The 18,282-nt window shown below is 48.0% G+C and overlaps 1 protein-coding gene across 1 annotated transcript in view; it reads left to right on the forward strand.

Moving 5' to 3' along the window:
- The first annotated feature begins 2,607 nt into the window (after positions 1-2,607).
- ajap1 (adherens junctions associated protein 1) overlaps positions 2,608-18,282 on the forward strand; it is a 430,540-nt gene continuing 414,865 nt past the window's right edge. Inside the window, exon 1 of the mRNA XM_072478480.1 lies at positions 2,608-3,016. Within this exon, the coding sequence (XP_072334581.1) occupies positions 2,979-3,016 (38 nt within the window). The 5' untranslated portion in view covers positions 2,608-2,978. The remainder of the gene's footprint in view (positions 3,017-18,282) is intronic.

The following is an 18,282-nucleotide window of genomic DNA, read 5'->3' on the forward strand; positions in this document are numbered from 1 at the left end:
TGGAGAAATGGACAGATCATGCAGAGACCTTCTTGTTCAAAGAGACTGTTAATCGAGAAGGATTTCAGTTGGCGGAAGAAAAATGAAAAAAAAAGGACTATATTATTATACCTGTTTGCATGTGTTGCTTTTTGAAACGATAAAGTATATTTACTGTGTGCATTTCATAAAGGATAGTGAAAAGGTGAAAAATCAAACCATCTTTCTTGAAGTTGATGGTTTATTTTTTTTTCTTGGGGGGAGGTGTCATGTGAGAGTACCTTTAAGAAATGGGTGTTTATAAATGGGTGTGTATATAAGTATCTGTAGTGAGAGTACCTTTAAGAAATGGGTGTTTATTACTGCAGTGATGTCAGAGAGTGGGTGGAGCTGGGCTGTCTGTCAGTGTTTTACTTTTGTTTTAGGCTGTTTGCTGCAGGGTATGTTTTAGTTTCGTTTTCAGAGCTGGATAGCTGCAGTCACAGCCAGAAGGTGTATTAGAGTCTCTCTCTGTAATCTAAAGACTGTAAATCGATCCTGGTGTTTTAAAACTAATAACAGTAGTGACTTTAACCTGATGTGCATCTGGTAAAAGGTGTTTGAAGTCTTATGGATGTTAAAAGGAAAGCTTAAAGTGTTACTTAGTGTTGTATTCTTTGGGGTTGTATTTGAATTAATGGTTGCTAAGATGTTCACTGTATGTTTTAAAAAGTTTAACTTGAGTTCATAGAATAAACATTGTTTTGCTTTAAAAATACTTTTCCATTTCTTCTGTACCACACCTGTAGAGTGGGCCGTGTGCTCCCCATACCACAATCTATTGTAAGTTGTGGTTCAGGTGAACTCCATGATACACTTTGGGGTTCTCTAAACCCTGGCCCATAACAGTTGGACAAATCACGTGACCGATTGAGTTATTTGACCGAACCGTGTGTCATTTTAAACGTCGCTTTGCTAATTGCACTTTCTATTAATTGCATCTACACAGTCCAGTTTGCGGCTGTACATTAAACGGTGGTGCGGTGTCGTGGGGGCGGGGTTATAATAGAATTCCCCGGAATGTGGTTCAGCCGAAGATTAGAATGATCCGCTTAACCGGGAAACTCACATCAGTAATTAATCGCTTGGGTCGCACTGGCAGAAACGAGTTGACATCTCCAGCGCCCAAGTCGTTGATGTTTTGGTGCCGGTTCGATTGGCTCTCAGATCTACCGAAGGAGGAACCGTGCGCCCTCAAGAGCTGGACAGATTTCCAAAATGTACACACTCCGTGTATTAACATTCCCAGGGCCAATATGAGGTATGACTGCAAGGCACTTGTGCAATAATCTGCCTGGGTTATATAAAATCTTCAGCATTCACAGTGATGTGTGTTTGTGTGTGTGTGAAGCCCCGATGAAGTTAATATTTGTAAATGCATTGTGTAGACGGAATGCAGAAGGAGACCCAATTGCCGCCTTTAAATCAACTCGCAGTCTCTTACCCCGGGAAACAGCAGTCACAACTGACACTGGGTGGGGTAGCTGACCCATTCCAGATTCTTCCTGGTTTGCCAATCGTCTCGGTTACAATCATTCCAACTCCCTTTTGCCTGTCCGTCACACCAAACACAATTACAATCCGGCTGGTTACACCCCCCTCCTCCATCACCGCACACCCACACCCACCCACCCTCAACTCCACTGTTCAACAATGGGTTAATCATCAGATTACTGGGGAAGGCAAACAGAGTTTAAGGACATCGGCTTGGCACTTGTGATTTAGCAAGAGAGAGGGAACACAAAAAAAACCCGTGCAATGGAATGAAGTTTGCAGCTGGGTGATGGGAAGGGTTAATGTTGTTTGCACGGTCTGGATATTTGCCTTGGGTCTGGCAACTAGTTTTTTCCTTTCTCCGCTGGTGCGGGGAGAGTTGAGATGAACCCGACTGAATGGGCATCCAGCAGTCATTGTTACACGCCGCCGTGGATTCCATCACTCCTAATATCTAAGCGATTCACGATTCCTATCTTTCAGTCCAACCGACAGCGCTCAACAACAACAGCAAAAAAACAGGGACCATTTCTGCAAATCTCAGGCGCAGTTATGTTCAACAGTTCCAACAGTGGGGACGTGTAGAGAGAGAGAGAGGCAGAGCTGGTACAGGTAACCCTGGTGAATGATGTTCTGTGTACTGTACATTGCAATCGTTCCCGCTTGGAAGATTGCCTGGTTATGGTCTGGGGGGGAGGGGGGAGGGAGAGAGAGATTGCAATACAAATACTAAGTTTGAGAATTAAATGTAATTGGTGCGAGGCGAGGTTACGGACTTTCTGCGTAGCTCCTAACATTGGCTGGGCGCTGGGTTGAGTCTGTGGTGTGGGCTGTTCTCTCCGGCGGTGTTATGTAGCAGTAGAGCGGGGTCAGTGGTGAGCAGATCAGAAGTTGAAAGTAGTTTGGCGAGCAATAGGTTAATGGGGACGATGGTGGCGCTGAGCATTAATCCGGTGTATGTGTGTGTGTGTATGGGTTGACACTTTGGCTTTTTTTTAATGAAGGGGGGTGGGCTCAACTGACGTCAGCTGGAGCCAGACAAGGCTCTTCCCTCAGTCCCTGGATTGCTCATCCTCACATTGAGAGGCTCTTGTGAGCAGAGCATGCGAGTGGAACCTGATCCAAAACATTGCCAGCTCACTTCTCCCTCGCCCTGATCTCTCTCTCCTCCTCTCCAGCTCTCTCTCTCTCTCTCCCTCTCTCGCACCCTCTTTCGCCGGTGTGGACAGACTCCATCCAGGGTTGGAGGAGGTGGAGGAGGGGCGGGGAGGAGGGGGAGATCCTCCACCACTCTCAAGCAATGGGCAGACCAGCAACAGCGTTTGGGGGATTATTGCTTTCAGAATGACTACCAGCCGTCTGCTGCGAGGCTGTTGACATGGGATCTTACTGTTCTTTGAAACTGTGCGGGACAAACATGGTGTCTGCCTCTTTGGGTCGCAAAGACTCGGCTATGTGAGAAGGGAATGCTAACGGTGTTCACCATGTTGCTAAAGCGCTTGTGGTAAGATCGCGTTTGATGAATCCACTTACAACTGGGAGGTTTGGTTGTTTTTTTTTATTGCTTGCACCTTGTGAAGATTTTTCTGTTGATCTTTGAGAGGGGGTGGAGGGAACTGTACTAATTAATTCATTTATCCGATTTATTTGTTCGAATACTAGAGAAAGTAGTTGGGGGGCTTGGGAGGAAACGGGAGGAAAGGACAGCCACATTGCTGTCATATCCACTGGGCAGCGCTAGACATCCACACACACACACACACACACAGACAGAACGGGGCATGTTCAGCACCACGTACATTGAACAGCTCCGACATGAGGCAGCCAACTTCAGCACCTTTCCCGGGCAGCAAGGCTCCCCAATCCAGAGATTGGCAATGCGAAAGAAAAGGGGTAATACATAATTTAAAAACAAAGATAAAACGACCGTACCAGAGCGGGGATCTTCTCCATAATAGCACTGCGTTTACCTGTCTGATGTGAGATTGCATTAACACAGTGGGCACCGTTTTACTTCCATAAGGACTGAGTCAAAACAGATGTTAAATAAATGCACGAGTTGTTTACATTTCGTATTATGGGCGAATATCCGTGATAGAAAAGTCTAAACGCCTTTAGATTCACATTTGCATGCCCGCCTAATGCTGAGCTATGCAGTTATATATCCGCACATTTCTATTATATTACCAGACGAAAACGCAACACTTAATATAATTAAAGTATTTATATGCCTACAGTAGTCATTTATGGTGGATATGAGGAGCTATATAAAAAATATGGAAACCTGCTCAAGTTTCACTGAAAACGCAGCAACATACTTCACAAAAAAGCGATGAACTCCAATGAATCAGGTCAGTTTAAAATACCAAATGTAACTACTGAAGTATTTAAAGCGACCCGATTAATGCGACGCCCTCTAAATGGGAAAGAGGGTGAGTATAGGCAGGTGAACTGTAAGGAACATTATTAACAGTAGCTTAAAAAAATGTTGAATAACATTGAAATGGGGATAAATCATAAATGATTGCAATAAGATGCTAAACGCAAACTAAGCTCAGCGACACAGTAGCCAGCATTGGGTAACTAGCGCGAAATCAGTCCATCAGTATTATTATGGAAGGTTTTTAAAATATATATATATGTTTTCATTATTTTATAGGTAGCCACTGGCTCCTGGTTTGAAAAGTTTTCTCTCTCTTTTTGCATAGCACCCCTTCACATTCCCTCCCCACCGAGCTGGAAATTGATCCGAGTGTGTCTCATTATCTGAAGCTATGATCAGGGGTTGCGAACAGGGGTAGGGGAAAGCAGCAGGATTGCCAAGTGGGAGTTCTATGCAGATCAGAGGCGAATGAAAGGAGTTTTAAGAATAATGAGCTGTTCCAGCGAGTGACACATCAGCGAGCATGCCAACACTCTGCGAGCGAGAGAGAACCATCTCATTTCAGAGCATGGCAAAGCTAGTAAAAAAAAACTAAAACATCTGCAACCTCTGTTTCTAATCGGGTATATAGATATATGAACGGTGGGTGATCCTATATGCACCCACAATTCCACTATAAATATCTATCAGGGCATATGTGTGTTGCTTGTATACATGGGCACATTAACATAGGAAAGAATAACATGATATTCATTTGGAATCTATTCAGAATGTGGAGTAATGTGCTCAGAATTAGCTTCTCTGATGCTACTACGTTAAAATTTGTTAGATAGGATGGGAGTTCAGCATTTAAAAGTGCTCGTTAATATCTCAGCAGTGACATCTTGTTGCCTAATGACTGGACATATCCGTGCATTTTCTTTCTAGTCTCTCCATTCCATGGGAACACTGACACTTATTCAGGTATGACTACCGTTCTCTTGTACCTAACTGTCCATTACTGTGGAGACCCTAGGATATTTGACTGTGGAAGGACTTGCAGCCGAGTCTGATCTTGCTCTTGATTAATAGCCATACACATCCACTTTCCAGTAGAGGTCAGTGCATGGTAATCAAGAGTGGGAAATCTGGTGGATGCACCCTTTCCTTGGCCTGAGGTCAGCGGTGACAACTAAACTGCTGCATACTTCAGATTAGCTAATCCATATTGGGAATTAGCCTCTGAGTCTCTGTATGGCGTTGTATCATATAAAATATTGCTTTTACCTGTTAAACCATCAGAGGAGCCAGACAATTTTGTTTTTGTTATGTAAAGAATGTAGCTTTTAATATAAGACATGTGTTGATGGGGATACAGTGACTTATAGATATTTATCTATGTTGTCTCTCTCAGTTGTTTCCTTTACGTGGCTGCACATCTGTGTGTATGTATATATATATATATATATATATATGTTTTATTAGTATGCATCACTGGCCAAAGCTAATATTCGCAGACGATACATTTAATTTTGGAGCATTAGCATGTGTTGCAGTGAAGTAAAGTTGTTTTTGAACTATCTTTGCTACAGATGTACAATAAGTGTGTTGGCCATGTCAATACTGCTTGGGTATCATTGCAGGATAGAAGACTGGCGTGTTTGATCAGTTATGTCTCTGTTGGTAGGCCGGGTGGGTGGAGTGGTGTGTTGGATGGTATTGCTGTCTCACCTCCCACCCATTGTACAGTTTGGGGGAGGGTGTATACTGGCTGTGTTGATTGGTTTCTCTTTTACATAAGGCATTTAGGAATTGATGGGTGCAGTGCTGTTGATGAAGTCTCCCAGAAAGACACCAAGGTTTTTCTTTTGTATTTCTAAAATGAATGAATGCATCCATGCTATTTTCAGCCCTTGTGCACCTTGTGTCACAATATCTTTATGGAGTGGGGGTTGGGGGAGCCATTTCCACTTAGTAGATATAATGAGGCATTTGTTACATTAATCTTTTACTAGATATGAACTGTATTGAGATTATGATAAATTGAAGTTTGATCAGTTGCTGCACGGATTAATTCTGTTTTAATTTCAAACTTGCTTCAGGGGAGATTTGATTCAGACACTGAATCTGAACCAACAACCCAAGCAGCTCACAGACATTTGCTGGTGTGCTGGCTGCACCAGGGGTAACCTCTGAAGGAAATGCTCATCAACAGTTAATATCTTTGCAAATGCAACTTTGCAATAGCACAGATGGTTGTTAAAAGGGCAATTGATCATGTTGCGTACAGCTTTGGCTGAAGTAAGTATCATTACTGGGAGTACTGCTTTAAAATTATTTATTTTTTCACAATTAGTTCCTGCTGCTTTTGTCTTTTCTATTGAAAGAACTCAAGACACAAAACCTAATCAGACATCAGCGCAATTAAATCAAATTGCTGCACTTCAATGGAATGGACAAAGCACCAATTCAGAAGCAGAAATAATCCAGTATGATATTATTTACCTATTCATTAATTATTTGTGTGAAATTTCTTTACCTGCTACAATATGAACATTACTTTAATATGTTACAGGATAAAAAAAATAGGAGTGAATTAAGGATGTGAGTTAACTACGATATTGAAGTTTTGTTACTTTAGATTTTTAATTTGATATTTATCCAGTTATTGACTTGTAACTCAGGGGCAGTCATCTATTGTTAATATGTATTATAAGTTATATGTTTGCTCATATTTCCTGTCAAAGCTTTCCATTATGCACTTATGAGCTTCATATTAATAATGTAAATTTATCCTGTTGGAATTACACTTTTCCACGAGTGCAGGCACCAAAATGCCTCAGTTTCCTAACCTCCAGCTTTACCAGCCTGTACTGATTTAGTTCTGAAGCTAAACAGAATAAATGTGGTAATTGATAGCCTGGAATCAGAAAATGATCATGAAGCCTCTTGGATTGTTCTGCTGGTGACTCTGTTCCACATGATGTAGTTGAACTATATGCCCTCAGGACAGCAAGAACAATACTCCTGCTGTTCGTATCCCAAGAAGGCATTTTTAATAAAGGAAAATGGTGAGCAGACCAGAGTGGGGGTGAGGAGGGGTTGGTGGGGGGGGGGGGGGGGTTAGAAGGGAGGGGGTGAGAAGGGAGTGGAGGGGGAGCGTCAGGTGACCAAACACATGCTCAAAGGAGGAGAGGAGAGTGAAGAGGCAGCAGTTTAGAGAGGCCGTTCCAGAGAGTTGACCGAGGAGATTGAAGGCATGGTGACCAATTGTGGGCCAAAAGTTCATGGGATACCTAAGAAGCTGAAGTCTGGTAACTAGAATGGGGGGGTAGGGGGCGGAGGGATGGGGGAGGGGTTGGGGAGAGAGTTGCCAGCCCGGAGAGAGTAACAGAAAGGAATGAGGCCATAGAAGGATTTAAACAGAAGCTTGAGAATTTCTAGTTTGATGTCTTGGGGAACTGGGGTGCCAGTTTTAGGTCCATCAGGCTAAGTCTGATGAGTGAGTAGTATTTGATATGACAGATTTGATTCTCAGGATCTTAATCCCGTCCCTCGGTCTTCTCTTCCCATTCGAATCAGATATTCAAAACCAAGAACTCCAGTCATGTAACCACCACTATTTGATTGACGCAGTCTTCTCTCCTAATCCATTCAATGTTGATGTACTGCATTGGCACCCTGTGTTCACCTATGTTGCCACATCCTGCAACCTCTTTCGACCATGCAGAAGAGGTTTAATTTAAATTAATGGTCAAAAAACAAATGCAGCCTATGCCCAACTATCAATATGTGCCACCTTCCAAATTGAGAAGTCACTTTTTAAATATCAACTTGGCACTTTTGATGTTTAAAAATATTTGTTAACAATGAATCTAAGATACGGCTTCCGCGGAGCGGGGCAAGAGAAGCCGGTCCGCGGGGTAGAGGAGCTCCTGGAGGGGAACAAAGTTGCGTCCCGCTCCTCGCCGAGAACTTGCAGCCAAGCGCGCAAATTCACCCCGTTTGGGCCCCCCCCCGCCCGCCCGCCCCCCCCGCCCCCCCCTCCCCCCCAACAAGAGAGTGAGGATGAAGAAAAACCCGGACTCCAAAGCTCATTAGAGCAGGACATTAGAGCAGGAGAACTCGGTGCTCGGGAGCGGAGCAATCCGGCGGGCCCCCTCCCCCACCCCCGCGCCCCACACGCATGGCAGCAGAGCGCAGGGCAGGACGAGCGGCTGCCTCCGGACCAAAGCAGGGACCGAGCCAGCAGGAAGGACGGACGACACCCACCCCCCCCCCCTCCCCACCCCCGGCGGCGACCACCACGAGGCAGGAACAAAGAGGGACTCCCGGCCAGAAGCCTCTCTCTCTCTCTCTCTCTCGCTTGACCCTGGGTGAGCGAGGGAAAAGAAAAAAGAACTTCCCCTTTTGCAAAAACAAAACTCTGAAAAGAAAACTTTTAAAGAGAAAGACATTTTTTCACTTTTTTTTTCAATTAAAAAAAAACAAATTCTCTTGAAAGAATTTTATTTTTAAAAAGTGGTAAAGGAGAGAAGGGAGGGGAAAAGAAAAAGGGGGGTAAAAGACGGGGCAAAGGAAGGGAAAAATGAAAAGGGAGGGGAGGAAAAAAAAGGGGGAAAAAATGCCAGAAGGGAGCCAAAGCAGAGGGAAAAGGGGCACTAAAAGCAGACGGGCAATGTGCGAGCCCGTTCAGATGAGCTAATCAGCGCATGAAGCGGTGGAATGGAAGGTTTGCCGCAACAAAAAGAATTGGGCAGAATTTTCCCCCTTGGCCGGAGGGGAACCGGAAGCGGAAGGCAGCCTTTGCTGAGGCGCTGAGGGAACATCAGCAGGAAAACAAGGCAGAGGCTAGGGCAGACACAGAGGCCGCAGTGCAGGCGGCAATGGCCAAGGCGCTGGCGGAGGTGCAAGCATGCCCTGGGCAGAGCAGAGGTGAAACTGGAAGCCCAAGAGGCGACCATTAAGGAGCTGGAGAAAGCAGCGACTGACAATGGCGAGCGGATCACGGCCCTGGAGAAGGAGGTGGCGAGACTGGGCGCAACACAGTGGAGCTGAAGTGCAGAGTGGACGATCAGGAAAACCGCTCAAGAAGGCAAAATGTCAGGATAGTGGGCCTACCAGAGGGGATCGAGGGTAGAAACCCCACGGCATACGTGGCCGAGATGCTGAGCAACTTAGTGGGGAGAGAAACTTTCCCCGACCCACCAGAAATGGACAGAGCACACCGGTCGCTGTGCCTGAAGCCCAAGGCAGGGGACCACCCGAGAGCAGTTAGAGCTAAACTGCACCGGTACCAAGACAGGGAAACAATCCTGCGCTGGGCCAGGAAAAACAGAACCTGCAAATGGGAAGGACATACCATTAGAATTTATGAGGACATTGGGGCAGACCAGCCAGGAGACGGGCCGAGTTTAATATAGCGAAAGCAGCTCTTCACAAGAGCAACGTGCGTTTTGGTATGCTGTACCCAGCGAAATTCTGGGTCACATACCAAGAAAGAGAATACTTCCTTACAGCCCCTGCCGAAGCAAACAAGTTTGTCGAGGAACACGGGCTGGAAAACCAGCAGCTAGGGTAGAAATAAGGAGCCCCTGGCAAGGGGCAACAACACGCCGACGGAGGCCCCCCCGCCCCCACCCCCGCCACGGCGAGCGCACTCTGAACAAAAAGCAAACCACTGCCCGAGGGACCGCTTCAGGTGGGAGACCAGGCCCCAGCACGAGGGAACGAGAGTAGCGGAGAAGGGAGAGCAAGCAAGAGGGGTACAGGGTAGGATGGGGGAAGAGCGGGCAGAAAACCATAGAGGTCGGCAGGGGAGAAGCGAGATAGTAATTCCCGATAGGGGGGCCACCGCACTAGCAGGAAAGCTAGCGCTGGGGGCATGCAACAAAGCAGGGCCGCAGCGCACCCCCAACAGGGGGGAAGGCACCAGGCAGGGGGTGGGGGGGACCACTTAACAGAGGCGGGAGAACAAACGGGGATAGGAATGGAGGAAAGAGGGACAAAGGAGGGGTATACAGGAGAGGGGGAAAAAGGGGGGGGAAAGAGAGAGACCGGGGGGGGGAAGGAGGGATAAACAAGGCTAGAAAAGGAATAGCAATAGGGCTACAAAGTGCCACATCTAGGGCTCGAAACAAGGAATCGCTGCAAGCACCCACCCAGTAACGGTCTCTGGGCGAAGGGAGACCCCAGAGTGCAGGGGACTACCCGCATGGCGGACGCACAGTGGGTGGCCATGTCGGGTGCCCCCTGGACAAAGGGAAACCCCGGAGCGCAGGGACCCGACCGCATGGAGAGAGCAGTGACAGCGGCCATCCTGAACGGCCCCCTAACAAAGGGAAACCCCGGAGGGCAGGGGTTAATCCCACAGGAGCGAGGGGGCAGAAGCCCCCCACCAGGATAGTTGCCTGGAATGTAAGGGGACTCAACGGCCCAGTGAAAAGATCCAGAGTCCTCACCCACCTAAATAATATGAGGGCCGACATAGTCTTCCTCCAAGAGACACACCTGAGAGAGCAGGACCGACTGCGGGTAAGAAAGTGCTGGGTGGGACAAACCTACCATTCCTGCTATGGGACAAGGGCCAGGGGGGTGGTAATACTGATCAGCAAGAGGACGATGTTTAGGGCGACAAAGACAGTAACGGACCCAGGGGAACAGTACGTCATGGTCAGCAGGGCCCTGGATAGGGCACCAGTTGTACTAGTTAACGTGTACGCGCCCAACTGGGACGACATGAGCTTCATCAAAAAGACCATGGCAGAAATCCCTGACATAGCGACGCACTGACTAATCATGGGGGGGACTTCAACTGTGTACAGGATCCAACGACAGACAGATAAAACCTCAAAACGGGGAAAACCTCAAGCATGGCAAGGGAACTCAGTCACTTTATGGAACAGATGGGAGCGGTGGACCCCTGGAGGTTCGCCCACCCAGGGGAGAAGGAATTCTCCTTCTTCTCCCCAGTACACAATGTATACACCAGAATTGAATTCTTTGTGGTGGGGAAAACGGTGCTTCCGGGGATAGACAAAGTGGAATACTCCACAATTGTGATATCAGACCACGCTCCACATTACATGGACGTGAGGCTGGAGACGGGCAGGGCCCAACGCCCCACATGGAGGTTGGCCCTACTAGCTGACAAGGCCTTCAACAAAAAGATATCGCGGGCCATAGCAGAGTACACGGAGAACAACCAGAACGGGGAGGTCTCACCCTCCACGTTCTGGGAAGCGCTAAAGGCCGTGCTAATAGGGGAAATCATCACTTTCAAAGCGCAAAGAGATAGGGAGGAATGGGCGGCTAGGCAGCAGCTGGTCGACTCCATACTGGAGATAGACTGCAAATACTCTGAGGCCCCGACCGTAGAGCTCCTGGCGAAGAGGAAAGAGCTACAAAGGAACTTTATTCTGCTCTCCACCAGGAAAGCAGTGCACCAGCTCCACCAGGCACGTGGGACCCTATACGAACACGGAGCCAAAGCCAGCCGCCTGTTGGCACACCAGCTGAGAAAGCAGGCAGCCACCAGAGAAATTGCTCAAATCAGGGACACCAGAGGCACGTTAGAAACAGAACCAGAAAAGATCAACAAAACCTTCAAGGCCTTCTACCAAGGGCTGTACACCTCAGAACCCCCAATGGGGGAGTCCGGGATGAAACGGTTCCTTGATGGACTGGACATTCCAGTCGTGGGGGAGGGCAGAAAACGGGGCCTGGAAGCACCACTAGCACTGGGAGAGACCAGGGACAGCATTAGCTCCATGCAGGAGGGGAAGGCGCCGGGACCAGACGGGTTCCCGGTGGACTTCTACAAAAAATTTACGACAGCACTGGCCCCACACCTGCGGGAGATATTCACAGACTCACTAGCGAGGGGCACACCACCACCCACGCTAGCACAGGCCTCAATCTCGCTGAAACCTAAGAAAGACAAAGACCCAACAGAATGTGGGTCATACAGACCCATCTCACTGCTGAACGCAGATGCCAAAATACTGGCCAAAATTCCACCCAAAAGTAAAAAAGGACCTGCAAAGATGGAACACACTCCCACTCTCCTTCGCGGGGAGAGCCCAGACGATCAAAATGAATGTACTGCCCAGCTACCTCTTTCTACTTAGATCCATTCCGATCTACATCCCCAAGGCCTTTTTCAAAGCACTGGACAAACTAATCATGGCGTTCGTATGGGGGAGGGGGGGGGGGGGGGGGGGGGGAGAATGCTAGGATCTCAAAGAGGTTCCTACAAAAAACAAAATCCAGGGTGGGGGCTAGCCCTCCCAAACCTACAATTCTACCAATGGGCGGCGACGGCCGAGCGAATAAGGGGATGGATCAAGGAGCCAGAAGCCGAGTGGCTGCGCGTGGAAGAGGCCTCCTGTAAGGGGACTTCCCTCCGGGCTCTCGCCACGGTGGCACTCCCATCCTCACCCAAAAAACACTCCAGCAGCCCGGTGGTGATAGCCACCCTCCAGTCCTGGAACCAGCTACGGCAGCAATTTGGCCTGACCAGAATGTCGGACAAAGCTTCCATCTGCAACAACCATAGGTTCACACCAGCACTGACTGACGCCACCTTCAAAAGGTGGGGGCAGGACGGAGGGACACTGACAGTCAGGGACCTATACACGGACAGCAGGATTCGCAACACTGGACAAACTGATAGAGAAATTCCAGCTAGCCAGGGGGAACGAGCTAAGGTACCTACATCTCAAAAACTTCCCACGAAAGGAGACAAGGACGTACCCACAACCGCCATGACAGACATTACTGGAAGTTACTGGACGCAAGCATACTAGATAAAGGAAACTGTAGCGACATGTATGACCGACTGGTAGAGAGGGCTGACACCGCATTGGACGCAACAAGAAAGGGATGAGAGAAGGACCTGGGAATTGAAATAGGGTGGGGACTCTGGAGCGAAGCACTGCACAGTCAACACCTCCTCCATGTGCGCAAGGCTCAGCCTGACGCAGCTAAAAGTGGTACATAGACCCCACTTAACAAAAACCCGTATGAGTAGGTTCTTCCCGGTGGTGGAGGATAGATGTGAGCGGTGCCAAGGAGGCCCGGCCAACCACGCCCACATGTTCTGGTCTTGCTCCAGACCTGCGGGCTACTGGACAGCCTTCTTTGAGGCAATGTCCAAAGTGGTGGGGATGAGGGTGGAGCCATGCCCGAAAATGGCGGTCTTCGGGGCTTCAGACCAGCCAGATCTATTCCTGGGGAGGAGGGCGGACGCCCTTGCCTTTGCCTCCCTGATTGCCCACCGTAGAGTCCTGTTCGGCTGGCGGTCAGCAGCACCACCCAAAGCTGCAGACTGGCTGTCCGACCTCTCGGAGTCTCTTCAAATGGAGAAAATCAAATTCGCCATCCGAGGGTCAGACGACGGCTTCCACAGAATGTGGGGGCCATTCACCCAATTATTCCGGGACCTGTTTGTGGCCAACGAACAAGCAGAAGAATAGCCAGGTAGCCAAGAATGAGGGGAAAGTAGCCAAAGCATGAGAGGGAGAGATAGAGCGGGAGAGGGGGGTGGGGGGTGGGACAGCTAAACCTAAGAGGAAAGAAAGGCAAACCACAGGAGGGGGAGAGGGAAGGGACAGGGAACAAGAGAGGATAACCAGGGAGGTGGGGGGGAGGCAGGGAAATGACAGTCGGAAGGAGGGCACGGATACGATAACAAACTTGGCATCCCCAGGAACAGAGAACAAGGAGAATACAGGCAAAAGACGGGAGGAATGGCTGAAGCGGAAGTGAGCACGAGACGACAATGGCAGCGAGATCCGTCCGGGAGAAGCAAGTGACAACACCAACACCAGACCCATTCGAGTATTGCCCTCTGTAATTGTCTCTCCGGCACCCAAATGTATATTTACCTCCCCAGTCTTTCTCCCCCCCCCCCCCCCCACAAAACGTCACCTACTTATGTGTTGTAAATAATTTTGCCAGGTGTACAGAGTTGCTGCTGTTGAGCTGGTGCACAATACCCTACCAGTTATTCTATTTTCTTTTTTCTTTTCTTTTTTATTATTAGTTTGTTTTTTTGCTATGTTTGGGTGTGCCCTTCGTTTCTATATATGTATATATATATTTCTTATTCTGTGTACATAACGGTAAATATACTTTAATCAAAAATCCAATAAAAACATTTATATCAAAAAAAACAATGAATATAAAGCTAAATCGAATGCGTAGGTCGACGGACAATTTTTTTTGCAAAACCAAGACTTTCAGGGAAGACCAATGCCATTAAAAGGCACATGCTCTCACATAAAAACCGGGCAGATGAATCACAAGCTACAATAATATTGAGAAAAACGATGGAACATTAGTGCGAAAATTAGCAATAGTTAAGGAATTGAGGGTGAGGAATGGTGTTTGGTACTTTGTGTACTTTGGGATTGCAGCAATCTTTACTGGTTCCGTGATGTTAATTTTGCACTGAAAGGTACAATATGAAGTAAGGGATAACAGGGGGACAAGTTCATGTCTGCCCGTTTGATAAGTGCTCAGTGTAACATTGGCCAAGACAAGGAGGATTTTACAGTATGTAGCTAGCTTATTAAAAATTTAAGGAGGCATACTGAGGCATGATATGGTACTGCCGAGGGTACATGTGGGACTATCGTGTGCGGTTTTGGCCCATTTTCTCCACTTCCTTACTAATGTGCTGAGTCTATTTAATATTGAATCCCAACAGTGCAGAAGGAGGCCATTCTGCCCATCTGGTCTGTACCGACCCTCCGTAAGAGCACCCTACCCAATCCCACTTCCCCCGCTCCTCCTCCGTAACTCCTCCCGACCTGCACATCTGTGGGGGGAAACCGGAGCAACCAGAAGAAACCCACGCCGGCATGGGGAGAACGTGCAAATTCCACACAGGCAGTCAGTCAATAAAGCCGGAATTAACCCGGGTCACTGCCACTGTGAGGCAGCAGTGCTAACCACTGTGCAGCGAGATATGTTTCAACAAGCGGCAACAGCCCTCCAGCAGTGTTCTGCGTACAGAGCGCACGCACTGTGTGTAAGTTTCATTTTTCCCTCGACAGGGAGTAGCATCACTAACCAAACCTGGTTTTACCCTGTCTCCAAGAGTCTACAAGTAAATACAGCTCTCCGAACAGTGTCAGACTGAGTTGAGCTCTCACCCACCAAAGTTTATGACTCTGCCGTTTGACCTTTGTCTAAAAATATAAAACTCAGACCTGTGGCTGATTCGGGAAATGCTTCATCAAAAACATTTATCTGTTCAATTCATGGGTGATCAGGCAGGAACAAGGTGATCACCGGTCGCCAAATTGGGAGACACAGCGAGGCACCAGGATAGCAATAACTGCATCAAAGAATGTGAGACTTGTATTAAGCTATTCTGCCTTCTAAATAACCAACGGGGGACCATCAAGGGTTTGAGGCAGTTTACCATCTATTACAGCATCACGGAGGTCAGAAATTCCATCTTTTGGCATCACAGCAGCATTATATCCAATTCAACCAGGAATGTCAATAACAGCATCAGCAAAGCAGTTTAATGATTGCAGTAGCTTCATAGAGTCCAAGGCAGAAGAGATTGAATACATTTGGCCATCAGAGTGTCAGCATAATATGTAATGCAGTGTCTGCGTTAACAAAAAATGACTGTACGCAATGAATGTGTGCATGTTGGGCAATCCTTGATCCAGTAAGACAGTGTCCACAAATTCCATCATTGGACATGGCCGGCGCAGACACGATGGGCCGAAGGGCCTCTCTCTATGCTGTAAAACTCTGTGGGTGGGATTCTCCGTTGGCCGACGCCGAAATTGGGCCATGTGATCGGGTGGGGAATAACTCCCGACGCCGAAATCGCGACAGGTACCGGTTTGGTGCCAAATGGTGATGCTCCGCCTCCTCGAAAACGGCGTCAGTGCGACGCACGGCGCACGTAGTTGAAACACCGCATCTCATTAGTGGGCCCACCCACGATGCTCTGCCTCCGATGGGCCAAGTTCCCGACGGCGCGGTTCACTTGTGCGCTCAGAAATCGTGAACCTGGCATGGCGGCTGCTGAGAGAGAGAGAAGATGTATGGACAGTGTCCAGCACCTCCATACTTCACCGACAGTGGCACGCTGGCTGGGGGGCATCTGCCAGGGCTGGGGGGAGTAGTGTGGGGTGGCCAGGAGGTGAGCTGTGGGGTTCGCAACACCATTACCACAGCCGGCAAGGTAGCCATGTGGCTGAGCATGCCGCTGACAGCCCGCTATAAACCTGGTGCTCTGGGTCTTATAGGTGACCCCCCCCCCGGGGTACCCCCCATGGGTCCACTCTGGCCCCAGCCGACCCATCAGCTGTATGGGCGCTCCAGCGCAACCTGTCCCATCTTTTCGGCCGTGATCAGTGTGTGTGTGGGGGCTGTAGAGTTTAAGCGTGGCTGCAGCTTGTCAGCCCTGCGAGTGTCCATCACGGACCCGGCGATTCTCGCACCGTTTTTCGTGAGTTTCGCTGGTGTTCCACGCGGCGCCGTGCTGGCCCTCACCGGTCGCAGAATCGGTACAGGTGTGGCACCGATTTTTCTGACATGAAACTCCACGCATTCTCCATTGGCGTCAGCACTTAGACTCAGACAGTGAGAATCCAGCCTTTTGACTCTAAGAGCCATTCGTGACAGCCAGACTTTCATTGAGCAGAGGTTGGAAGTTTGAAGCATCACTTCTCATCTTCGATGAGTCCTGGGGGAAGGGAGCTGTCAGCACTTTGCAAAATGTGATGTTAGAATAATAGTGGAGTGTTCCATCCTGCCGATCCTTACAGTCAACACAAGCCGTGTTCCAGACTTTGATAAGGAACAGCAATAACACGTGGAATAGGTGAAGCATGAGGATGTGTGGTAACAACCTTCAACAGAGGTGTTTGGGGAAAGGGATTGGAGGTTTGTAATGTTCTCGCCAGACTCTGATAGGTGATTTCTTCAATTGATGCATCGTATCATCTGTTCATTTGTGCTGTCTTCTTGTTGTTCTGCTGTTGAGTGACACTTCTAAATATATCCTTATTCTTGCACTTCCCGTTACTCTGTTTTCATACAAATTGCAGCAATTCAAGTTGGTTACTAATTAGTGAAGTCAAAAGATTTCATGAGGTCATAGCATGGAACAGAGATTGAGCACATTTGGCCATCAGAGTGTCAGCATAATATGCAATGCAACGTCTGCATTAAAAAAATTACTGTACACCATGAATGTTGTGCAATCTATAATCCAGGAAATCACAGTCCACAAATTCCAGCATTGGACTGGGCCAGCACAGACACGATGGGCCAAAGGACGTCTTTCAGTGCTGTAAAACTCTATGACTCTAAGAGCCATTCGTGACAACCAGAATTTCATTGAGCAGATGGGAGATTTCTGTCCCAGAGTCTCACCAAGAGTGTGTTTCAGCACCAAGTGTGCCGGGTGCCGGATTCATGGGATTATTCATATTTTTGCTATTCATTTTAATATTTGAAACATTCAACTGACCATGAATTGAGTGTTTGCACCTTCTGCAGCCAACTTTCTCAACAGTGCTCTCAGCAAACTGTACACGTCTATGTACAATGTTGTGTTGTGTTGTCGTCTTGTACATCATGGGCTAGTGCCATGTCCGCTACCTTGTTCCTGTGAAAACCTAGTGGAGGGATGGAATTCGGGTGGCAGCTTTTGCATCTTGCACCTTGAACATCACATGGTACCTCAACGTGCTCACAACTGCAAGGATTCAACAGTTGCCCCAGCAATATTCTCTGATCCCTTTGGAGGAAGGGGTTTTGGGAGACATTTCACTGTGTTACTGCTGCCCATGTGAGACGCAAGCCCCTGTTCAGATATTGAGTATATTTGCAGCTAATGAGTGAGTTCTTTGTATGAGCTTAATCTTTCTGGAATGTTTGTCTGCCCACCTTGTTCCAACTGGGTCATAGTTGTGAAATATGGCATCTCAGGTGGTTATGGTCCATTATCAATGGCAAGTATGATGAGGATCCATGGGGGACCTTGCCTGTATGAATAGCTGCCGCAATGATCACACGATTAGTGCACAATAGGCTGTTGACTCCTGTGGAAATGAAGCTAGTGAGACTCGACACATTCAGTAGGTGTAGCAGCTGGCCACTTTAAGTGGCGTAAATCGGGAAAGTCACGTGAACCTCATCACCCTTTGGGAATTGAGCGCAGGGATATTGGTGCAGGATGTGAGCTTTTGCAGCCTAAGTAGATCCTAGGGCTGGTATTGCTAACATTGTGAAAGGCTCTGTGTAAATACTGTTTGTAAATAAACCTTTATCTTTTGTTATATATACTGACTGGCAGTTGCCAGTTCTTCTTTTAGTGCAGCAAGGAGGCAGAAAAATGGACCAAATACTGCACACAATATTGCCACCTG

Source organism: Scyliorhinus torazame, chromosome 16 (genome assembly GCF_047496885.1).
Source record: "Scyliorhinus torazame isolate Kashiwa2021f chromosome 16, sScyTor2.1, whole genome shotgun sequence".
NCBI classification, from domain to species: Eukaryota; Metazoa; Chordata; class Chondrichthyes; order Carcharhiniformes; family Scyliorhinidae; genus Scyliorhinus; species Scyliorhinus torazame.